Raw genomic sequence first — 25,404 nt, forward strand, 5'->3', positions numbered from 1 at the left:
TACATTTAAGATGTGATCATAAGGGAGAATACACCAGTGTGGATTTCTTACTTATAACAAATGCCACAGTGAGCTGCATACACTATTTGGGTTTCGCTATTTTTTTCATGATGTCCTTATTCTGTTCCTGAGTCCCACCCAGGATACCACAGTGTGTGGCGACATCACCTTGGTTTATGCTCTCCTGGGCTGTGACAATTTATCTGACTTTCCTTGGTTTTATGGCCATGATCATTTTGAGGACAGCTTAGGTATTTTTTGCAGTATCTGTCAATTTGGAAGTGTCTTGTATTTTTCTGACAGTTAGCCTGAGGTTAGGTATGATTTGAAAGAAGTTCCCCCAGGTGAAGTGCCATTCTTGTCACATCCTCTTATTCAAGGAGCATCAATGTGCCTTATTAATGGGGAGGTGGAGCTCAATGATTTGGCCAATGTGGGATTTTACTTGTTTCTGTATATACATCCGTCATAATTTTTATTAGTGCATATAAATTATATAAAGGGGTTTCATTGTGATATTTCCATACATGCATATAATGTACTTAGATCAAATTAACCCTATTGCTCTTTCATATCTCCCCTTTTTCCTTATTTTATAATTTTAATAGGTGTCATTGTTCTATTTACATACCTACGTATCAAGTACTTTTTTTGTACTCACACTGCCTTCGCCCTGTATTTTTTCTCTCCCCCTTCCACTGGTTCCTACCTCCAAGCATTCTTTTACAATCATCATTTCTTCTCCTTCTTCTCGTTCCCCCTCACCTTCCCCTCCTCCTCCCCTCCTTGTTCTTCCAGATATCACCTATGAGACAAAATATGCAATATTTGTCCTTTTGAGTCTGGCTCACTGCACTTAGCATTATGATCCTTTCTCCCTGAAGTTGTTTCTCTCAAGCCTTCTATTGCAGCAAAGAGAAAAGTAACTAATATCAAAAATTGGTGTAGAGAAGTGGGGGGTCATTGTTGTGCCTACACCTGACCTTGTGGTTCTCAGGCCTTTGGAACTGGTTTGTAGGAGGAATTTGGAAAAGTTTGGAGATGTGGGGTAGACAAGCCTTATAATTCATTTTTTTGGAATGGGGGAACTGGGGTTTGAACTCAGAGCCTTGTGCTTGTTAGATAAGTGCTCTACCACTCCACTTGAGCCACAACCTCAAGCCCTGAAAAGCCCTAGAATTCTATAATTCTAGGTGGAAGCTCAGAAAAGCAGAAGGCTGACAGAAATGCAAACAGTACAGACTGAGCTTGTGAGGTTACAGATGAGAACAAGAGCTCTATTGGCCATTTGTGTTATAGTCTAGCAAAGTATTTGTCTACATTTTGTCCATGTCATGAACCTGTGGAAGTCTGAGTTTAAAGGCAATGGGATAATTTATTTTGTGGAGGAAATTTCAAGAAAGTATAGTATCCAGGCTGTGGCATGGTTATTGCTGACTGCTTTTAGCCAGATTGACAGCAAAAGGATTGAAAAATATGTAGTCTGGCCAGAAAAGGAGAAAGTTGACAGTTGTGGACAAGGAAGGCATGGTTGTTAAAGTGATTAGTGCCATTAAAGAGAAGTCAGGGTTGGGACATGGCTCAAGTGCAAGTGGTAGAGCACCTGGCTGGCCCTGAGTTCAGCCTTAGTGGGGGGAGAGAGAGAGAGAGGCACCCTGCTTAAACAGGGCTACCTAAGAAAATGTTTTCCCAGGTTCAGCCACTGAGGCATTCAGAAGCCACTGTAATGATGGTCCAAGATAGTTCTTAAACTGACCACAGACCTTGGCATCTGCCCATGATGGTCATTTTGTGGCCATATAGAATATAAGAGTTATGAGGTATCGAGGCTTCCACCCATATTTCAAAAGAAGGCCTGGGAGGCCAGACATATGTGGTAGAGTTAGGTCCCCAGGTCCCTGTGGGCAGCCCCTGCAAGGGTAATGTGTAAAGGCGTGAAGGTGAAGCCAAAGATGCACTGGAGACATCGGGATACTGGAGATGCCAGGAATATGAAACATCTGCTGAGGAGCCAGCCCAAGAAGAGGCCATGTGAGCTGCAAATGGCAAGTCCACAGGGGCAGGGCTATGGCCACGCTCTTTGGAGTTCACATCATGAAAACCAGAGTGAAAAAGTACTGGAGGTGGGGGTCAGATGATAGAGAGCCTGCCTAGCAGGTGTGAAGTCCCAAGTTCAAACCTTAGTACTGTGCCCTGGATGTCAGAATGGCTACCGGATTTAATGTTTTTGCTGTTGGAGTTCATTCTTTCTTTGGTTCCATTCCTCTTTTCTATACCTTCATTCCTTCCTTTTAGAATTAGAATGTTTGCTCTGTACTATTTTATTTTGGAACTTCACAACTTTCTTTTGGATTTTTTAAGGGTTCACAGCTAAGATTTTGCCTGAAGTCTCAGAAGAGACTTTGGCAGTATTGGGGTTTGAACTCAAGGCTTCATGCTTGCTTGACTTGCTAGACAGGCAGTTGAGCCACTCCAACAGCTCAGAAAGGACTTTAAATTTGGACTTTTCAGCAATATTGGAAGTGTTAAGATCAGGGAGGCTCTTGGAGATGGACTTAATACATTTTGTTTTATGATGGGGTCTCATTACCATGATGGGGCCAAGCAACCATGGACTGAATCCTCCAAAATCATAAGCAAATAAGTGATTCCTTTCTTAAGTTGTTTCTGTCAGGTATTTTGTCACAGTGACATAAAAGTCTAAGAGTTTTGAGTTTCCAGTTCATAAATCAGAAAGAACCACTGCTTTTAGTTTCTGGTTTGTTGGCCAGATGGCAATAGCAGGGAGCATGCAGTGGAGCAAAACTGATCACGTGGTCCAAAAAGTAAAGAAGAGAGGAAGAGGAAGGGACTTAAGTCCTATTACTTACCTCTAGAGTGTGCCCCCAATGACCCGAGGCCCTCCCACTAGAACCCCACCTTGTAAAGACTCCCCCACCTTCCAATAGTGCTATAGGATGGGTACAAAGCCTTTAACAGATGGGTCTTTGAGAGACATTCCAGATCCAAACTACAGCAAGAAGCCAACAAGAAATCAGTAAGGGAAATTATCTATCAGTTGGAAATTAAACAGCAGATTTCTAAAGAAGTCACCATAATATAAATAAGTTTAAAGGGCATAAAATATTTTGAACCTAATTAAAACAAAAAAGAAATATACTAAAATATGTATGATGCAGCTAAAGCAATATGAAGAGGGAAATTCATAGTACTAAAATGCTCTCTTACTTGGCCTACTTCAACCAGGCTAAACATCAAAATGGAGCTACTCATGTTCAAGTTGTTCATCATAAAGCTGAAACTCTGCTGTTCATTTGACCTTCTAAGAAATCACTTTAGGCAGATAATAGCCAAATTTTCCAAACAAACTAGTTTCAATAGAGGGGATATTGATGTCGCTCAAAATGGTTATCTGAATGAAACTTAGGTAAATTACTCAGTCATTTGTCTGCTGTCCTGTCTCTTTGTCCCTGCAATACAAGGAAAGTAAGTTGGAAGTGACCAGCTCTCTCCTTTTTGGTTTCTACTTTCCTCAAATAATTTTTTGGTATATAAAACCCACTTGTTTTGCTTAAACCATTGGAACACTTATCCTACTTCATGTGATAAAGAGTTGCAGGGTTCTAGTATCAAATGTAAGCCAAATAAATCTTTTTTCAGCTGCACTGGCATTTGAAATCAGAGCCTCACACTTCCTAGGAAGCTGCTCTATCACTTGCTTCATGATCTTAATCCTTTTTTGCTTTAGTTATTTTTCAGATAGGATTTCTCGGTTTTTGCCCAGGGCTGGCCTCATACTATGATCCTCCTACCTACAACCTCCCACACACCTGTGATCACACCTGTATGCCTCCATGCCTGGTTTATTGATTGAGATGGAGTGCCCAGGATGGCCTCGAACCATGATCCTACTGATCTCCCCCTCATGAGCAGCTTGGGTTACAGGCACAAGCCATTGCTCCAACTCCGAACTAAATATTTACATTTTAAGGTTTGACAAAAGATGGCAAATCCACAATCTAAATTCCTTCTTCAAGAAGCTAGAAAACAAGGGCTGGAAGAATGACTCAAGTAGTAGAGCACCTGCCTAACAAGTGCGAGGCCTTGAGTTCAAACCCCAGTACCAGAAAAAAAAAAAGAAGCTGGAAAACAGAAGAAAATCTAACCAATGCAAACCTGAGGAAGGAAATATTGAAAGTAAGAAGACAAATAAAATGGAAAAGTGGAAAATGAGAGAAAAGCAATGACATAAAAACATGAGGAAGATCAACTATTCATGAGATGGAATTTAACATGGAAGTTGCTTATGAAGGAGCATCATGAGGTTAACATAAACAGAAGGGACAGGAAGCCTGTGTGATTTTTTTTGTACTAAGAAATCCTCTAATTCTGAAACTAACTACCTAGAGTTAGCAACATATTTCACAAGTGGGAAGACTTAGTCTTGCCAGGCAGAACGTATTTCACATGCCAACCTCTAGGAGAGTGCTGAGGTGCCTATACTTCTGCCTGGCTGAAGATGAAGTTGGGATTTGGACAATCCCTCATAACCGAGGGAAAACCTAAATAAACAGTTTAGCTTCACTTGATTTTAGGTGACTTTAAAAAATCACTAATTTTGGAAGTCACACAGATGAGTAATATATTATTAATTTCCCACTAGCTTTGCTATGGAGGACACCTCTGACCAAAGCCTCTTGATGGATTCAAGTTATTGTCTTATTTAGCTCCCTATTGCTATTTGTATTTTATTTATTTCCCTATTGCTATTTGTATTTTAATGAGTAACTGCAAGGTTAGCTGTTCCTAGGAAAAAGAACTGAAAGAGACAAGTGGTAAAATTTACCAATCAGCAATTTTCTCTATGTTCATGAAACCCAGGGCATTTGCTGGTCATCATATAATATCAAAGTGTGGGCTAAGGATTAGCTAATCTTGTTCTTAGTTAAAAATAAACAGTGTTTAACTTGCAGGGAAATCATGCGTTCATCTAAAAGAATTACAGGGACCGACTTAAGGAATGAAAAAGAAAGTTGATTGCTATATCAAGGATATTTGGGAATAAAAGAAACAGGCCCTGGATGATGAAGATAGTCTTCCTTCTCCTTACCTCCCTGTCTCTTTTCCTTCACCTAAAAGCCCTTTGTGCCCCCAAGTTCCCTGAGATGGTCTTTGTCAGAAATAGTTATCCATTCCTTTGGCTTGATAACTTTCTGAATAAATATTTTTCATTGACCTGATAACTTGTCCTCAAAATTATTGACCTTCTTGAGTGGTGAGAAGAACCAAACCTTGACCAGTTACTCTCTCAGGTTCTATAATTTGAGTCACTGAACTCAGAAAACTCTTTATTGACATTCACTAGTCTATCAGAAACTGAATTATCAGTTCACCATAAGCTGGATTACTGGTCTATTAGAAATTGGATTATGGTCTATACTAGATACAACTCAGAAGTAACCAACTGGAAAAGTTGCACAGGATAAGGGAAGGAGTGAGGAAGCTGCATGGAGCTTCCAAATCCTCTCAAGATGTTATGGTCTGACTATGAAATTTCCACCCAGGTGTTGAAGGATTGGTCACCTATGTAACCACATTCAGAGGTGGGGCTTTTGGATTATACCATAAGGACTCTGAGCAGTCAATGTACTAATCCACTTATGTATTCATAATTTGATGGTATTATTTGTAGGTGATGGAAACTTTAGGAGGTAGGGACTAACTGGAGAAAGAAAATCCCTGGGAGTATTCCCTAAAAGGGTATATCTTGTCCCTACAATGTCCTCTGTGCTTCCTGACTGTCATGAAGTGAGCAGTCTCTTTGCTATGCACTCCCACTGCCATGGTATTCTAACTTGTCCCAGTCCCAAATCAGTGGAGCCAGTCATTCATGGACTGAAACATCTGAAAGTATGAGTCAAAATAAGTCTCTCCTCTTTTTAAATTGTTTCCTTCAGGTATTTTGTCACAGAGATGGAAAGCTGTCTAATACACCAGTTATGCTATCCTCCAGCAATCCCACATGTTCTCCAACCTGAGAACTCACAAAATTTCAGTGTTTAGGATTTTTTTTAAAGCAGAATAAAAAAATCATCATACAAAATCAGTAGCTTTAAGCTGGGAGTAGTAGCTCATTCTTGTAGAATCCTAGCTACTTAGGAGGTGGAGACCAGGAAGATTGTGGTTTTGAGGCTGGCCTCAGCAAAAAGTAAGTGAGACCCTATCTCACCAACAAAAAAGCTGGGCATGGTAGAGTGTGTCTGTCACCCCAGCTACAAGGGAAGCATAGGTAGGAGGATAGCAGTTCAGGCCAGCCCAAGGCAAAAATGTAAGACTCTACCTGAAAAATAAATTAAAGCAAAAAGTGTAGGGTTGTGGTTCAAGTGGTAGAGCATCTGCCTAGCAAGTGTCAGGCCCCAAGTTCAAACCCTGGTACCACAAAGAATCAGTAGCTTTTCTGTATATCACCAATAATGAATTTGCTGAGAATAAAATCAAGAAAACACTCCCATTCACAATAATCACCAAAGATAAAATAAAATATGTAGGAATAAACCTAAGGATGTAAAAAAACTTCTATAAGGAAAATTGTAAAACATTAAAGAAAGCAACTGATGAAGACATTAAGAGGTGAAAAGTCCTTTCATGTTCGTGGATTGAAAGAATTAATATTGTTAAAATGTCCATATGACCTAAAGCAATCTATGAATTCAATGTAATCCCCCTCGAAACTCCAATGACATTCTTCTCAGAACTAGAGCACATCCTTCAAATTCATATGGAAGCCCAAAGATGTTGAATAGCAGAGACAAAGCCATAATATCTGATGTCAACATATACTGTACAGCCATAGTAACAACACAGCATGGTTTGGGGCTAAAAACAGGCACATAGATCAATGAAATAGAATAGAGAATACAGAACCAAAAAATAAATCCATGCCTCATCTTCAGCCAAATGATTCTTTTTCCCATTTTTATTAGCATAATATTCATTGTTTTTGACAAAGGTGCCAAAAACATATATTGGAGAAAGAACAATCTCTTTAACAGTGGTGCTGCAATACTGGGTATCCATGACATTTGATCCCTATCTCTTACCTTGTACATAAATCAAATCAAATGGATCAAAGACCATAATGTAAGACATGAAACTCTGAAAGTATGAGAAGAAAACGTAGAGGGAAACTATAACAAGATATTGATACAGGCAATGATTTTCTGGATAGGACTCCTGGGTATATAACTGAAGGAAATGAAGTCAGCATTCAAAAGAGATATCTGCATACCTATGTGTATTATTAATGGCACTATTCACAATAACTGTGATGCCTGTCAACAGATGAATGAATAAAGAAAATATGATATCTATATGCAACAAAATGTTGCTCATCCATAAAGAATGAAAACCTGTCACTTGCAGAAAAATGAATGGACCTGGAGGCCATCATATTAAATGAAATAAGCCAGATATAGAAAGATAAGTATGCAATATTTCTTTCATATGTGAAAACTAAAAAAAAAGATGACCTGAACATAGAAAAGAGATTGTTATCAATTTGGTCATTGTTTTCTTCTTGGAATTGTGGAATCAATAACAAGACTGAGCACCAACTTAGCAGTGAAGGAGAATTTTGTTTTGAGGCCAGAATAAGAGAAGGGCACATAGACTTGCACATGACCCTCTCAATTGGTTAGGGATTGGGAGGTTATAGATACAGGGTAAAAGAAATGAGGGAAAGGACTGGGTAGGTTAGTACATGCCTGCAATCCCAGTCTTGGGAGGCTGAGGCAGGAGAATCTCAACTTCGGGCCAGCCTGGTGTACATGGTAAGATCCTATCACTAACACACACACACACACACACACACACACACACACACACACAAATATACATTCACACACCAACCCCCTCCACCCCTGCCAAAGAAATGAGGAGAAGAGAGACCAACAAAGGGGAGGACTATTATATATTTTCTGGGGATGGGCAGAGATTTTAAGGGAATTTGGACATCACATTTATTTGCTTCTTTTATGGTTCTTCTCAGCCATAGTTATGGCAATTGTCAACTGTTTAACCTGCAGACAGGATTATGATGAGGCTGTCTGTAAGTCAATCTGGCAGCCGCTTTAGAGCCAAATGTTTTGTTAGAGTACCCAAAGAAGGATTTCTTTCTGTTTTTAAACTTTTTTCCTTTATTGTTGTGATGGGTGTGTGTGGGGATACATTGTGGCATTTACACAGGTTCTTATAATGTATCAAATATATCCTACATGAACTCACCTCTTCAACCATTTTCCTTCATTCCCCCCTCCCTCAATTCATGGAGTAGTTTCAACAAGTATCATTTTTGCATCTACATACATGTGTACACATTTTTTGCACTGTATTCACCCTCCTACCCCCTTTCTATCACTTCCACCTCCCAGTGGTGTAGTCCTCCTCCCTGGGCAGGACTTACTCCTCCCTCCTGTTCTCCGATTTTTGTAGGAGAAAAGAGAGAAAAGATAAAATGAAAAACATGACATTTTAGGTTGCTTGAGATAAAAGTAGCTAGCTACACAGGGAATTTCCTTGTGATATTTCCATGCATATATGTATTATAATCTCAATTGGTTTATCTTCTCTAATTGTCTTCATTCTACTTTAGTCCCTTTCTTATGTTAGTTTCAGTTTAAGATTTCTGGCCCTCATAAAGATCAGCAATATTAGGGAAGGTTAGAAAATCAGATAGCTCACTGAGGAAGTACAAGATTAGAGTGGGGTAACAGAGCTATTGTTACCCCACAGACAGGGAGAAAAAACTGGATGGCGTAGGCCAAGTTCTGCCACCCAGCAAGGACATTGTGCCCACAGGTGCTATGGCAATGGAAGAGACTTAACTTGTTGGAGCAGACTGCTGCGGAATTCTTGCAGATCCAGAATTTCTCACATGTACATGGGGCATCATTCCAGCCATCGCCTCTAAATTCTGCACAGTCTTCCTCCTGATTATTGTTGGGCTCCCCTTCATTCCAATATTTCATGAAGCTGTAAAAGTCATCCAGAGTGTGAGCCTCAGCCCCAGGCCCTTGTATCAACCACATTTCTACTCCTGGAAGCTTGATGCTTTAACATCAGCCCTGCATGCATATAGCAGCTATGCCTTATTCTGGACCAAATGACATACCTGAGTCACTTGACCTTGCCCCCTTTCTCTTATTGGATCCCATGGTTGAGAGCAGTCTTGCTGCTGAGGGTGTTGTTTCCAGATACAAACCAACAAATCTAGACTCCACATTCCCAACCACTTTCTTTACAGTGCTATTGCATTCTGGGATGCTATACACCTCTCCAGGGCCAGGTATTAGACTACCTGGGGGCAATTTTTATATTCCAGAACCCACTGGGATATAAACCCGAACAAACCAATACCAGGCCTTCTTACCTTACCTCATCTGTTCCTTCCCACGGACAACACCATAAAAAAACTCTTGTTCACAGTTTCTCCACCCTCTTCATCCTGACAGGACCTCGTACTTCCTCTTTTAACCCCCCATGGCATGGTATGTGCTCCTCACTTGGGGTCTAGGAGTATAACAAGTTATCTTTTCAATGTAATAGTCCCCTGATCTGTTGACCTTGCTATCTGTCACATTTTATATTAGTATTCTACATTTTAAGTCACCTGCCCAGGCTCCAACTTCCTTCTGCTGCTCTATGGTGGAAATTTAGGCATTGGTCATCCTATCTGAACATGGATACAAGAGACCACCTTCCTCAACTCAGTACATAGACTATTAAGCCTAGTGAGTCAAGAAGTGGGGGAGAACCCTAATGATAGGTCAAGTCAGAGTTTGAGAATGCCACCCAACTCTGTGAGTGTTCCTTTTACCTGGCTCTACCTGGAGCTGGGGGTGTGATTCGGGTGGTAGGGTACCTGCTTAGCAAGTGTGAGATGCTAGGTTTAAGCCCCAGTCTCACCAAACAAATTGAGGCTGAATCTATCTGAACAGCAGAGGTGATCCATCTACCCAGTGCCAGTTGCCCTCATGTTTCAGGTCTGAGAGCCCCATCCAGGCATAGCCTTCATTCTTAGAAGTCAGCTGCAGGAAGCTCTGGAAAGAGGGAGGAGGAGTCAGAAGGGAGTTCTTTATTCCCATTTTCCAGCTGTGTTTCCCCAAACTCTTAGTATGAAGTTTTGCTTAGCCTGTGATGTTCAACCTTCCAGTGTACCAGGCTGTGAGCCCCAACCTGTTTTCAGGAGGTGTGATACCTCCAACATCTGTCTGTATTCTGTGGGAAAATGTGTTCTGAGTTGCACACAGAATGTGCTCAGCTGGCCTCTCATGACACACACTTGTTTGTGTAGTGAGATCTGAACATGTCAACAAGAGTTTATTCACGACTGGGTTTAATGTACTGGGGACAGATTGTGCCAGTTCATGATTTCTGATCACGCATGTCACCTTTACACCATAAAGAAGTATATTGAGTGATGTCCTGTTGGTAGCTTGAAGTCAGTCATGGTGACAATATTTATACCAGGACTTTCATCTCAAAAGACTAAGATGTTGAACACTGGCCCATAAACCAACAGGAAACACATTTGATGTATAAGAATGAACCCGTGTTCAGACCTGGTGTGCATCTCTGTGCAAGGTGCTTGAGACTCCCTTATTCCTACCCTTCTTCTCCTTTTCTGAGTAGAGTTAGCACTCCATAAAATCCTGCTCACTCAACCATCTCCTCCCCAGTTGGCCAGTGATCAGATGCATGCCCCAGACCAGGATGCCATCCTCAGGCCTACCTGCTCCTCATCACTTTTGATGACTACAAGTTGGGTTCTCACTTCCTGGCAGGCAGTGACAGAGTCATGCCAACTCTGTTGAGATTTGGAGAACAAGTAACAGTTTCCTCTGAAGAACATCCAGTCCCAGGGGCAGGGGCGACACAGGTTGTCTGTTGGGAAGGTAGTTCAATCTAACCCAAGTTTGAAGATCTATGTTCCTGTGTCTTCCCAGTCTTCTAGCCCTGAACCCCTTCCCCACCCAGGAGAACCAGGAGTCCTGGTTCCATCTTCTCCAGACTGAGATATGTAGGGATTTTAGGCTCAGAACAGAGGCTTAGAGAACTGGTTTAATTGGAGTCCTACTGTTTGCATGGTGCTCTGCCATGCAAGTGCCATTGTGCATTTTATACAATATTCTCAATTCACAGATGAAGAAATTTAGATTCAGAGTGAGTCAGAGATTCAAGAAAAGCCATATAGCTCAGAGATAGTCAGAGCCTCAGGGACTCTTGGTTTCTGGTCACTCACAAATTTCAGCTTTCAGCTGGGTCATTTCCTTGTAGATCTTCTCCCGTTTTGCCTGCTCCTGTACCTGGGAGCTAGGGACTTTGGAGACTATAACAGAATAAAAGAAGCTGCAATTATTATCCACCTACTGTGCACTACAACCTGTACTGGGCCTCCAGGGGCACTGTTTCTGAAAGTTAACATCTTGTCTAATCCCATTTGAAGGTGAGGAAACCTGACACCAGAGGAGGCTTAACCACTGGTGGAGCCAGAATCCTCCTTTGCACCAGAGGTGGAAGGAGCCCTGGAAAGTCCCTGAAGCACCTGATCCCAGTTTAAGCTCCCCTCCCTTAAGGACCTTTATGCCAAACTGAAAGGTCAGACCAGGGAGCCCCAACCCTCAGGCTTGCCTGACCATTGACAAGGACAGCCGCCAGGAGAATAGTGAACAGAGTGAGGGATAGCAGCTTCAGCACCAGTGAAACATGGCTGTGGCACGGACACCCTGCTGGAGAGAAGGTGGAGGTTCGAATACACCACTGTCTGGTTCAGGGAACCTGGCTACCAATAAAGAATTCAAGACTCACAGCCTCTACTTCCTTAAAGTCCATGATTCTGTGCTCCAGCCTCCACCTCTAATAACCAGTAGTCCAGATTTCTCACTCAACTCAGTAGTCCAGTTCCCAGACTTTCTCCCCAGGACTCAGAAAGTCCAGAACTTCAGTCTCCACTTCTCTAGAAGTTCAGTTCTTACATCTCTCTTCCCCAATATCTAGCCTCCCAATCCCAGCCTCTTCTTTCACAGGACACAGGTCAGCACCCCTCATATTTAACCACCCTAGGACCCAGGAGTCCATACCTTCAATTTCTACCTCCACAGGACCCAAGAGTCCAGATTTCCAGGCTCGATCATCCCAGGACCCAGGTGTCCAGATCCTCAGCCTCTACTTCTCCACAACCCAAGAGTCCAAACCCCCAATTTTCTTCTCTTTTGGATATCACAGTCCACACTCTCAGCTTCTATTCCCATAGTACCCATGGAGTCCAGACCCCTAGCCTCCACCTCCACAGGATCCAGCAGTTCAAACCCTAGCCTCCATCTCCAGAGGATATAGCAGTCCAGATGCCCCCACTGTCAACTTCCAAAGAACACAGAGGTCCAGGTTTCCAGCCTGGACAATCCCAGTATCCAGATGTCTAAAATCTCAACTTCCACCCCCACAAGTCCCAGGGCACCAAATCCTTAGTCTCTCCCTTCCTAGGACAAGGGGTCAAGACTTCCATTTCCCACCTCCCCAGCACATGCATAGCTGAGAGAATTTGTTCACTCCTTCCTCACTCTTTAACCTGTACCACTAACTGCAATACTCTTGAAGCCATAAGTTTGAATCTAAAGTCTTTTGTAAAGTTTCTGGTACCTCTGGTTATCAGCTCCTCATCTGATGAGCAGAGCATCAGTCAGAGCCTGGGTGTGTTTGGACCTGAACTGGCTCCCTCAATCCCATTCATGAACTCTCACAGTCCCCAAGCCTCACTCAGGGAGTCCAGTTGCTGAGTCCTTTCTTCTTTGGAGTCAATCAAGGTTGCCACTGTCCCTCACTGGCTAGGACTACTGGAGATCACAGCTTTTATTTGCCACATCCTGTTCCTTACTCTGTTGAGTCTGTTTTCACTCAGGAAGAGAAACAGGGAACTGGGTACCAGTGCAGGAAAATGTTAGAGTGATGGGACTGAGCTTCTGACACACCATGACATGTGACATTCATTTCAAGAATTTCAGAAAGATGGGCTGGTGGAGTGGTTCAAGTGGTAAAGCGCCTGCCTAGCAAGCATGAGGCCCTGAGTTCAAACCCCAGTACCACAAAAAAATAGATAAAAGATCAAGAATTTTAGAAAGAGGCTGGAGTTATTCTGGGCTTTGTAGCAGAAAGAATGGTCTACTCATTCTGTGACCAACTTGTGAGATGCCTTTAATTAAACCAATAAATTTTAAGATAAAGTTACTTTTTAATTCCTTCTGTACCTATGGTAAGGGTGAGCATACAATGCACTCTACTCTTCCCAGATACACTGTCCTCTCTGTCTCCATGTTTTGCTGCTTTGGTTAGCTGATGTCCTCACTTATGGTGATTCCTTCTGACTTGGTAGTTGAGGCTAAATAATAATTACTCATATTTATTTAATGTTTACTGTAGTCAGACATTTTGATACGTTCACTCCTCTCATGTGGTAGATGAACTAACATCCAATTTGCAGTTGGGTCAATTTGAAGCAGGAAGAAGTTTGAAAAATCAAAGTAACATTGCACACACCAGCATGTGGAAACAAAGAATACATACTCTGGTCTGGTGCAGTGGTTCATGCCTGTGATCCTAGATACTTGGGAGGTAGAGATTGGGAGGACCACAGTTCAGGGTCAGCCTGGGAGAAAAGTTTGGGAGACCTCATCTCAACCAATGGCTAGGTGCACTGGTGTGTCTCTGTCATCTCTGCCACACAGTGAAGCACAAATAGGAGGATCACTGTCCAGGTTGGTTAGGCATAAAGTTAGACACTATCTCAAAAATAACCAAAGTAAAGAGGGCTAGACTCATGGCTCAAGTGGTAGAGTGCCTGTCTAGCAAGCACAAGGCACTGAGTTCACCTTTCCGAAAAAGAAGGCATGCTCTGGAGAGGGAAGAAGGCAGATTAGATACCCAACACTTTCCTGAATCTCCACAAGTCTAAAAAAACACCAGGCATGTAGCTGGAGAGATAGAGATGAATGGCATGAAAATGCAAAGGAGAACAGCAGTAAACAGTAGACAGTTGGAGACCTGGTGAAATCCAGAAACATTGTTCTTTAAATTTATAAAGGAAGCAAAGGACTCCAACATTGCACACTAGGTAACATGGTGCGGAAGGAGGAGAACCCCTCTCAGTGGGGCTTTAAGCAAAAAAGAAAGGGTCCAAAGGTGTTCAATATGGCACACCGCAAAAAATAGTTTAAGACTGGAGATCTGTGGTGTATGCAGCAAACAGATGCTGGAGAAAGGAAATCCTTTCTTTTCTAGCTTGTTCACTGGGCTGTGGTGGGGAGCCATGTTAAGACCAGTCTCACTGTGAAACCATTTGGCCAAGGGGAGCAGGAATCCCTCTACTTTTGAATCTCCAAGTCCCGAACTCTCCCTTCTTCACTAGCTAAGCACATGACCACCCTAATAATCAAGGTGGGCCCCTGTTATGTCAGCACAGAAGTGGGGACACAGGTCTACATGGTGGTAAGTGTGGGTTGTACTGAAGAGGGAAATTGAAACCACATTCATTTGGAAACTGCCCCAACCTCTGGGAAGAAGAGAGAGACAAGTTTTATGACTATAAGCAGGACACACGTAATCACTCAGTGTGTGCACCTCACCTCCACCCAGCTCAAAATGCTTTGATTTGCTAGCTTTCTACACTTGCAGATCCCAAAGGCATGCAGCCACTGCTGCGGTATTTCCCATGCCCGTGCCACACTGGCAAAGTGCCTCTGGTTGAGGAGGCATGCACCTGACTGGTCCAAGGGCTCAGCAGCTTCCCTTAAGCTGCTCCTACACCCAGACCCGCTCATGCAGAACACCGGTAGGAATTCAACCCAGCAGTCATCATAGCAGCGTGTTCTCTGCAGTGACAAAAAACGCAGGGTGGATCTCAGTCTCCAAACAGCCCTTGCCAGTCTGACCTGCTTGGATTTCAGAGAGAAAATGACTCACTGCCCCCCTGCTGCCTATGTAAGTACTGCAAAGTGACAGCCTGGGAAAAAGCAAATTCTCTCCATCCAACATCTCAGCAAGGAAGAAATAGTGAATGGTCTTTTTATTTATTTATTTTATTTTTAATTTTTAATTTTTTTATGCTGGATGGGGGTATATTGTGGCATTTACAAAAATTCTTACAATATATCAAACATATCATACTTGAATTCACCCCCTCCACTATTCTTCTTTATCTCCCTTTCCCCCATTCCTGGAATAGTTTCAGCAGGTATCATTTTTCCTTTGAATGGTCTTTAAAATTGTTTTGTCTTGCTCTATATTTGTTCTATTTTGTTTTCCCTCACTATTATACCTCATACTTTCATCCCTTATACATATCCTCTTCTTCCTATCTTGGTTAATTCTCTCATTTTTCTTTTCCCCAACCGTCCTTTATATTATTCAATTACCAATACTTTTACATTTACTAATTTTTAAATCCCTGGTTTATGCCATAACTACCTTAGCACCTTTCCTTTCTGTTCCTATTAGAAGTATAGTTATTGTTTCCAATAGTTTTTTATTCATGCTTTTTGGAGCAAAAAAAAAGAATTTTAAGTTTTAAGTGTAGACAAGAAACATTTTCCCTGTTAAATATAGGTAGATTGTCAGATACCATATTCAGTTAAAACTAATTTTAATCTTGCTTTAAGTAGGTAATGTAAAAAATTCCTACAAAGACAAATGGATATTCCCAACATAACTTTAGTAAAAAAGTTTTGGCTTATATACTTAAAAATTTTTGTTTAAGCATATTCTTGTGAATTGTATTATTACCACTTTTAGGACCTGAAATGGGTTTCTAAGAAACCGGGAGACACTAACATTTTGCTTCACTTGTGGCATTTTAAAAATTACTTTTATTAACATATCATTATACTGGAGGTACATTACTACATTTACAAAAGTGCTTACATCTAAGGTGGTCCGGAGGAGGGGGAGGTGGCACGACTAATGTATACACATATAAGTAGATGTAAAAATTATAAAAAAGAAAAAATATATCTTAGTTAAATTCACCCCCTCAATCATTTTTCTTTATCCCTCTCCCCCTTCATAGAACAGTTTCAACAGGTCTCATTTTCCCATGTTCATACATGAATACGTAATATTGCCACCATATTCACCCTCCTGCAACCTTTCCTTTCTAATAGTTTTTAAAAATAATATTTAGTCGGCTTGTTTGTGAGTTATTATTGTTACTGCTGACTGCTATCTGCTTTCTCTCTTCTGAGTGGTAGTGGGGGTTGAGACCTAAAGAGGAAGATTATCACTAAGAAGACTCCTATATAAAATCAGAAGAAATATCCCTCTTAACAGATGCACAAATAACAATGTAGAAACACAAAAATACAAAAAAAGCAATATAATATGACTCTTCCAAAAGTTCATAATTCTTTTCTTTGTTTCCTTTTATTTTATTCCCTCAGTTGAAAATCTGTTTTCCTGTGCCTTAGGTGTTAAGGGAGAGAGGGCTTGCTTTTTATTCCTGCTTTCCTTGTACAGAGGAAGCAGGCATAGGAGTGAGGAAAGGAGCAGAATTAGAACTGGACGTAGATCGAACTGCTTTGCAGTCAAAAGAATTCAGAAAAGCCTAGAGACTCTCGCCTTTGGTGTGGAAGAGCAGAAGGAGGAGTAGTGGGTGCTTCAGCCTTCTCTGGGTGTCAGATATTCTCTTCTTAAAATGACATTAAACAAGACATTGGTTCTCAGAATGAAAAATATTGAAACAACCTATCTATATAATATAATGTACTGTACTGTAAGCTAGTGAATACTAGGGGAGCATGGTGATAGAGCAAAGAGAAAGCAATGAGGAAGTTAATTTTATTAAAGCATGATATATACAGGCCTAAAGCGAAGCCCCCTTCGACTATCAATGTACATTTAAATATGAAGGGAAGGAGGGTAAAATAGTTCTTTTTTAGGGATGGATATTAGTGGGAGGGGGTAGGCATAAGGAAATGTTGAATGAGAGTGAATATGGTGGATGTATTTTGTATTCATATATGAAAATAGAATAATGAAACATGTTGAAATTGTCCTTAGAAGGTAGGGAGGGTAGAAGATGGAGAATGATGGAGGGGGTAAATCTAAGTAAGATACATTGTAAGCACATATGTAAATACCACAATATATCCCCCTGTACAACTATTATATGCTAATGAAATTTCTTAGTATTTGAAAGAAAAGACATTGACTCTCAGAAACTGTTCCTTGGGGCCCAGTGCAGGCCATGGCATACCCTAGGTGTTTAATAACTGTAGTTTAGTTTTTTTCTTGGCACAATTCCATTGTGCCCAGATCCCAGGGCAGGAGAATATCTGCCAGTAACTGACTTATTTGGTGAGTGTCAGGAAACCAGTACTCCAAGTGCCCGAGAGGAATCCCAGACAATGTCACTTTGACTAAGTCATTGTTCTTCTCTGAGCCTCAGGTTTCTCATTTGTGGAACAGCAACACTGGTTAATAGCAGAATGGTTCCTTGTGTTTACAGGGACCACGGATACCCAATGAGGGAGTCTAATGGCCTCTGTTCTGAGATTTGAATTTCCTAATTCTCTCAGTCTACGGGAGATGAGTCCAGGCCTCCTGGGTTTTCCTAGGGTGTATAAGAATCTCCGGAGGTGGAGAACAATGACTCACTGAAGGTGCTGTGTCAAAAGAGGGCTCTGACTGTGGAGGGTTTGAGGGATGAGCAGACACAGGAACATGAGGATCCAAACATGAGTCAAGCTGGTCTCCCCCAACAGATCTCCCATGCTATCCTTGCTCCTAGGACTGGATGTTCTTCCAAGACAACTGCTACTTCTTCTTCATGACCCAACCCAACTGGCTTGACTCCATCAGCATCTGCCAGGAATTGGGAGCCCAACTAGTCATCATCAATGGGAACTCTACTAAGGAACAGCTACACCTGGTGGGGCTCCTATCCTTCTTTGGTCACTGAACAAGTGGGAAAGAGGTGGCTGGCCACACAGGGTTTTCTGGACTGGGGTCTACTTTCTACACTTGGGAAGGAGTAGAAGTTATGAATGAGGGTGTCCCAGGTATCTTGCAAAAAGACACCCACATGATCTTTATGTATCTATCATCTCCCCTGTTCTTCTCTTGATCTGCTCTCCCTGGCCCCCTTCCTGAAACTGGAGTTTTGGACCCAAGGCCCAAACTCCTCCTGGGATTCCATATGCCAGATCTGGCCACCCACCCCTAACACCAAATAAGGAGGCATGGTGAAGGCAAAGAAAGGAGGTTTATTACACGACTCTGGACATTCTGTGGGAAGAGGCAGAGTCAGCACTCAGCTCATCTTTAGCCATATTTGGGGTACAGACATCAGCTATAGGTTTAAACAGACAAGAAAAACTGGGGGCAAGGAACAAAGGTATATATAGTTAAACAGTCCCAGTTCAGGTGTGGTCTGGTTGGTCTCATGACTGGTGGGGCCAGCAATCTTGGTCACGCAGGTGGTCTGGTCCAGTTTGGGGATGCTATCACCTGGAGGGAGTAATCTGGTTCCTGTTCGAGAGGCCTACTCTCTCTTGTATGTGAATTGTTCTCACTGGAAGGGGAGCAGTTCCACATGGCTCTGGTTCCTTGTCATAAAGATGTTATCAGTTTTGTCCTGTTTGGAATCCAAGGTGATTGCAAAGTGACGGAAGAGAATGGCTAAGAGAAAGACAGATACAAAACGGAGACAGGGATGCAAAGCTTCTCCTGTTTTTGGCTAATCTGTGGGCCCAAGTAAAGAGTCAGTGCTTTTCAGCAAAAGCAACTTGAGCTCCTCTTACATTCGTAGTCCCTAGTAATCTGTCCTTTACTTTTACCTGGTTTTTAAAATTTTTCCATATGAAGGAAAACAGATTATAATGATAATTGTCTTTCCATGTCTGACTTATTTTGTCAACATGATGTCTTCCAGTTTCATACATTTTCCTGCAAATGACAAATTTTCATTCTTCTTTATGGATGAGTAGTACTCCATCATGTATAGTCACTACATTTTCTTTGTGCATGCATTTTTTGAGATAAGGTTTTTATTATGTAGACAAGACTTGACCTTCAACTCATGATCCTCCTCTTTTAGCCTCCCAGGTGCTTGGATTACAGGTGTGTACCGTCACACCCATTTCCATCCATCTGTTGACCAGAACACAGGCTGGTTCCATAGCTTAGCTACTGTGAATAGTGACACAATAAACATGGGATAACAGGTATCTGTTTTGTATGGTGACTTAGGAGTGGGATAGCTTGGTCATATGGCACACTTACTTTTAGTTTTTGAGGTGCCTCCAAGTTGCTTTCTGTAATGGCTCTATGAATTTGCATTCCCATCAACAGTGTGTAGTGGTTCCTTTTCCTCACATACTCCCAGCATTTGGGTTTTTGTTGTTTTCTTTGCTATTTTTGGAGATAGGGTTTCACTATTCAGTCCAGGCTGGCTTTGAATTTGCCATCCAAAGTGTTGGGATTGCAATCATGTGCCATCATACCTGGTCTTGTTTTGATAATAGACATTCCAACTGGGGTGAAATTAGGTCTCTTTGATTTCATTTGCATTTCTCTGATTGTCAGTGACATTGATCATTTTTCATGCATTTTTTGGTCACCTGTATTTCTTTCTTTAGAAGTGTCTGCTCAAATAATTTGCCCATTTTAAATTGGTAACCCCTTTTAAAAAAATTTAGTGTTTTTATTTCTTTATATATTCTGAATATAAATCCTCTGTCAAGTGAATAGCTGTCAGATTTCTGCCCATTCTGTAGGTTGTCTCTTGACTCAGTACATTCTTTCTCTTACTGTGCAGAAACTTTTTAATTTTGTGCAATAATATTTGTCAATCCTTGATTTTGTTTCCTATGATTTTGGAATCCTATCCAGAAAAATCATTGCCTATAGTAATATCTTAAAGCATTTCCCCTATATTTTTCCCCAATAGTTCCAACATTTCACATCTTACATTAAAATCTGATTTTTGTATAGGGTAAGAAATGAGTCAAGACTCAGTCATCTACATGTGGATATCTAGTTTTCACAGCAGCATTTGTTGAAGAGGCAGGCCCTTCCTCAATGTGTGTTTCTTGGTACCTTTGTCGGAATCAGTTGACTGAAGATTGAGCTTTCTTTGAGTTCTCTTTTTTTCTTTGCTCAAGATTGCTTTGGTTATTCAGATCTTTTGCGCTTTCACATGAATTTTAGTACTGTTTTTCCTAGTTCCGTGAAAAATATCATTAGAATTTTTTGGGGATTGAATCTGTGGATTCCTTTTGCTAGTGTGTTCATTTAAAAAATATTATTTCTTCCAACCCATGAACATAGGAAATCTTTCCACTTTTCATTGTCTTATTTCTTTCTTAGGTGATTTATAATATTCATTGTAGAAGTCTTTTACACCCTTAGTTAGGTCCAATCCTTTGTGGCTGTTGTGAGTGGGATCACTTTTCTCATTTCTTTCTCAGTAAATTCATTATTATACAGAAAAGTCACTAACTTTTGGATGTTCAGTTTTTATCCTGCCATAAAAACTCTAGAAGAATGAGACTTGGTGATTTCCCATGTCAGAGAACATGTGGAGTTTCTAGAGGTTGTCACCAGGAGAGGACATGGAAACTCCACACAACTTCTGCACTCTTTCCCTTGCTCTATGCATCTTTTCGATTTGTTCATTTTTTAGTTTATCTTTTATAATAGACAAGTAAATGTAAGCACAATGTTGTCTGAGTTCTATGAGTCAAATATTTAATTACTGAACCTGAGAGTGTAACCATTTAAGGTTTGGTTTGGCTCACCACTTAAAAACGCCAGTGAATTAAGGACACGTTGTTGGTCAAGAAAAAGTATTTACTTGGAATGCTAGCAAACCAAAGATCAGGAGGTGGCACAGGATGGTGAATTAGAAGTGTCTATTGTTTTGGCTCCATGAATGAGAAGAGTCAGATAACACAAGAGAGATAACTGAAGAGAGAAAGAGGAAGAAATCACAAAAGAGGTGTCAGGACAGCAGAAAAATATGGAGAAACTGAAGCAACAGAGAAAGGCAGAAAACAGTTTCAGATTAATTTGAGATTTCTTTGCTAGTTTTTCTCTCATGTATTCTACTGTCTTTGGGTAAGAAATCTCATTCTACTACTTGACAGCTCTTCTTTTCTTTTAGTTCTTTTGCATTTTGACATTTTCCATGTTTGACTTAAGCTGATATCATGGTTATGTATTATTTACTCTCCTCACTTGTTGCCTTGTGTTATTTTAGAAAGAAATATTTGGGAGACTGGCAGACAAGTGTCCAAGTAAGCATCAAGAGCCTCATCAACATTGTCATATGCTGAGATTTTTCATGGCTGTTAGGGTATACCAAAAACCAGGAGCTGCATTTATAATATTTTGTTTTAAAGCCCTGTCTCCAAATACCGACTTAATGGCAATCAAATTTCAACATTAATTTCATAAGGACAAACTGACCCCAAGAGTCCCAAAAGTCTAAACTTGTTCTATCCCCAACTCAAAAGTCCAAAGTCAAACTGTGAACCTGTGAAATGAAAACAAATTACCTATTTTCAAATTACAGTGATGGTGTTACCAGAGCCAAGTGCTTCTGCTTGCTACTAAAAACCAGTGCTTGGGATCCAAGGGTTCGTAGGGAAGAAATTGGGTCTGTTCAACAGGCTGTCACTCTGAGAAGGTGGGGGTTTATTGTCTCCTGTGTGAGTCATCTTCTTTCACTTTGACAAAATACCTGAGAAAATCAAGTTAAAGGAAGAACAAGGTATTTTGGCTTATGAGTTTGGAGATTTCAGTCTATGGTCATTTGACTCCATTGTTTGAAGGCCATGGTGAGGCAGAGCATCACAGCAGGGAACATACAGTGGAACACTGCTCACTTTAAGATATCCAGGAAGCAGAAATAAGATCAAGGGACAAGATGTGACTTTCAAGGGCACACCCCCAGTGACCTATTTCCTCCAGTTAGGCCCCACCACCTAGTGGTCCTTTCAGATATGAATTCATCAGTGGTGAAGTCAGAGCCATTATTATCCAATCACTTATCAAGGTCCCACCTCTGAACACTTCTGCATTGAGCACGAAGTCTTCAATAGAGGGCATTTCACATCCAAACTCCAACATCCCCTGAAATAATGACCATCTTAGGGAACTCAGGTATAGACAGAGGCTTTTGTGAAGAGGAGATGAGGTACAGGGAACAATGGGAAGGAAGGCTCAATGCTGGTCAGGGTTTTCATCATTCAAGGCTTGTGTTTCTTTTCCCTTTTTGCTAGAACCTCCTTAATATAACAACTGACTACTTTCTCCTATGACAGTCACTGTAATCCTTCAGAAAAACACATTATTCTCCCCAAGTGCTAAAAATTATTCTACTTTTAACTAAAGGACAAAATTAGCAAGTCCTTGGTCACACTTTGATGGTATCTGAAGATCATCAGATGTTCTGGGCTCTGAAAAACTAGAGAGCGATTAAAGATCAGGAGGCCTCAAGACCAGTGTTTATCTAGTTCCTTTTCCTGCAACACTCAACTTCTGCAGTTAGTAGCTTAGTCATTAAGCAGTGCTTTTTTTTTTCAGAATGCCAGGCAAAAGAGAAAATGAGAATAACTTTATAAGGGACAATTTACAAAGTAGGACTGACCAAAAATAGAGTGGCATAAGACATAGTGCCATTTCCATTATCACTGTTACAGTGATACAGTGTGGGACAGACAGAGGACAGACACTTCCATGCCAAAAGGGACAAGAAAGAAGTGACAGGTCCCAAGAAAGTACAAAAGGCAACAGGGCGGCCATCAAGTGTTTAGACCTCAGAATAGGCTTTCACTCCATGTGCTGCCTTCTGGAGGTCCCACAGTCTTCATCAGCCTCCACTCCATCATTTGGCTGAGTTCAGTGCATACAGTGGTTTTCATATGTGGCAGGGGTTTCCCATTACTGTTGGCTTTATAATTCTTAGGACCTAGTGGTGGTCCTACCCCCACAGTTACACCAGTCATGGTCCTAGTGGGGATTCTGATTCAACTTTACCCCTGGAAAAGATTTCCATCTTGTCCCCCAATTTGTCTGAAATGTCCTTTGAAGTTGAAGTGGAAGAAGTCGTGTCTCCACAGCCTTTTTTTGAGTGGTACTGGGATTTGAACTCAGGGCTTCACAACACATGCAAACTACTTGCATGGGCTGGCTTCACACTATAATCCTCCTGATCTCTGCCTCCTGAGTAGCTAGAATTACAGGCATGTGCCACTGGAGCCAGGTAATTTTGTTTTTCTTTATGGCTGACTAAAACTCCATTGTATGTATGTATGCACCACATTTTCTTTATCTATTCATCCACTGATGGGCAATTGGGTCAAGTCCATGTTTTGTCTTTTACAAGTGGCACAGTGATAAATGTGGACTTTCATATATCTTTATGGTAAGCTGACTTTGATTTTTTTGAGCCTATACTCAGAAGTATATAGCTAAATCATATGGTGGTTCTCTTTGTAATTTGTTTTCTTTCTTTTTTTCTTTCTCCCAGCAGTGCTGGACATTGAACCCAGAGCATTGTACATGCTTAGGCAAGCACTTTACCACAGAGATACATCCCCAGACCTCTGTCTTTCATTTTTATTGGCATATATTCATTGTACAGGGGGAATTCATTGGGACAATTCTAGCTTTACATTGTACCTTGGTTAGATTGTCCCCACCAACCCTGTCCCGCAAACCCCTCCCTACACCTCTTAAAGCAATTGCAAGAGGTTGCATGGTTTTATTTCATGTATGTATATGAAGCCCATCAACCATATGCTCTCACTTTCATCTCCTCCATTCACCCTCACCCTCCCACAAGTACCCCCTGCTGTATCTATTTTGCAGTCCTGTCTTTTGTTGTTATTCCAAAGTTGATGTTCAAAGGGGTTTCTTGATGTATCTTGCTGTGAGTATACTTTATTTTCCCATACCTTGACTTTTAATTTTTGAGTTGCTATAATGATTTCCACAGTAAGTGGATTTATTTATATCTCTACCAACAGGCTATAAGAGTTTCTCTTTTCCCCCATATGCACAAACTCTGATGGTTAATACTGGTTTTCAACTTGATGGATTAAGTAGGGCTTAGAAAGTTAGTGAAGCACACCTCCTGGTGTGTTTGTGTGGTTGTTTCCAGTAAGGATTAACATCACTTGAATGTGGGTGGCCCCATCCCATAGGCTGGGAGCCTGATGGAATAAAAGAGGAAAAAGGAGAAAGCCAATGAGTCTAGGCATTTTCTCTGTTTTATGGCTACAATAATGTGAGCTTCTCTTCCCCACAATGCCCTCCCAGACATGACAGAGTGAACCCTCTGAAACCATGAGCCAAAATAAATCTTCCTCCTTTTAAGTTTTTCTCCCTCAGGTACTTGTCACAATGATGAGAAGATAACAGAATGTTAAAATCAGGAGTGTAAGCATTGCTTGTATTACTTGACAATAGGGTTCAGAAACCTTTGGAACTGTTTTATGGAAGTATTTGGATGAATTGAGAGAAGAAAGCCTAGAATGCTATAAGAGAAACTAAATGGGTGATGCTGGTGAGAACTAAAAAAATCAGAATGCCAGTAGGAATACAGACAGTGAAAGCCAGGTTTATGATGTTTCAGAGGGGAATGGGCATTTTACTAGTAATTGGACTAGAGGTCATCTATCTTACATTAAGGCAAGGAACTTGTCTACACTTTGCCAATGTCCTGAGATTTTGTGGGAGGCTAATTTTAAAGGTGACAGATGAATTAATCTGGCGGAGGAAAATTCAAGGCATTTCATCATTCAGGTTGTGATATGGTTATTGCTGGCTAACTTTAGTTAGGTTAAGAGCTGTAGCTAGACACTGATGGCTCACAAATGTAATCCTAGCCACTTGAGAAGTTGAACTTGGGAGGAACAGGGTTCCAGACCAGCCCTAGTAAAGAAGTTTGTGAGACACCATCTCAATGGCGGCTGGGCATGATGGTGTGCACCTGTCATCCCAGTGTTGGCAAGAAGCATAAAATAGGGAAATCCACAGTTCAGGCTGGCCTGGGCAAAAAGAAAGACCCTATCTCCAAAATCACCTGAGCAAAAAGGTCTGAACCTGTGGCTCAAGCAGTAGAGTACCTGTCTTGTGAGTGCAAAGCCCCAAGTTCAAATCCCAGTGCTACAAAAAAGGAGTGAGAGTTGGGAACAAATAGCAGAGCAGAAAGATTTGGAAAACTTGAAGTTTGATCCAAAAAACCTGTATAATCTTGGGGCTCAGGAAGATATGGTTTCTGAGATCAGTGCCATTAAAAAGAAGCCAAGTACTTGCGGACAGACCTCTCAGCAGGGAAGAGAAGACCCTGCA

The 25,404-nt window shown here is 41.2% G+C and overlaps 1 protein-coding gene across 1 annotated transcript; it reads right to left on the reverse strand.

Moving 5' to 3' along the window:
* Positions 1–1,882: 1,882 nt before the first annotated feature.
* Positions 1,883–22,176, reverse strand: LOC109680043 (CD209 antigen-like protein C). The gene is made up of 7 exons (XM_074053304.1): positions 22,110–22,176; positions 11,694–11,783; positions 11,300–11,386; positions 10,790–10,941; positions 9,991–10,097; positions 8,784–9,033; positions 1,883–1,957 (listed from the first exon to the last, which is right to left on the reverse strand). Exons 1-7 carry the CDS (start codon positions 22,174–22,176, stop codon positions 1,883–1,885), a joined length of 828 nt encoding a protein of 275 aa, XP_073909405.1.
* Between the last annotated feature and the right edge of the window lie 3,228 nt (positions 22,177–25,404).

The sequence above is a fragment of the Castor canadensis genome, chromosome 14 (assembly GCF_047511655.1).
Source record: "Castor canadensis chromosome 14, mCasCan1.hap1v2, whole genome shotgun sequence".
In the NCBI taxonomy this organism is placed as follows: domain Eukaryota; kingdom Metazoa; phylum Chordata; class Mammalia; order Rodentia; family Castoridae; genus Castor; species Castor canadensis.

Bases quoted from the DNA above. Each gene is read 5' to 3' on its own strand.
- LOC109680043 (XM_074053304.1), bottom strand. From the start codon at position 22,176: ATGTTGGAGTTTGGATGTGAAATGCCCTCTATTGAAGACTTCGTGCTC. The intron at 11,784-22,109 runs GTGGGACCTTGA...TCTCTCCAGCAG, and splicing joins CAATGCAGAAGTGTTCAGAG to GGTGTCCGTGCCACAGCCAT. The intron at 11,387-11,693 runs GTCAGGCAAGCC...ATTCTGTTATAG, and splicing joins GGCGGCTGTCCTTGTCAATG to TCTCCAAAGTCCCTAGCTCC.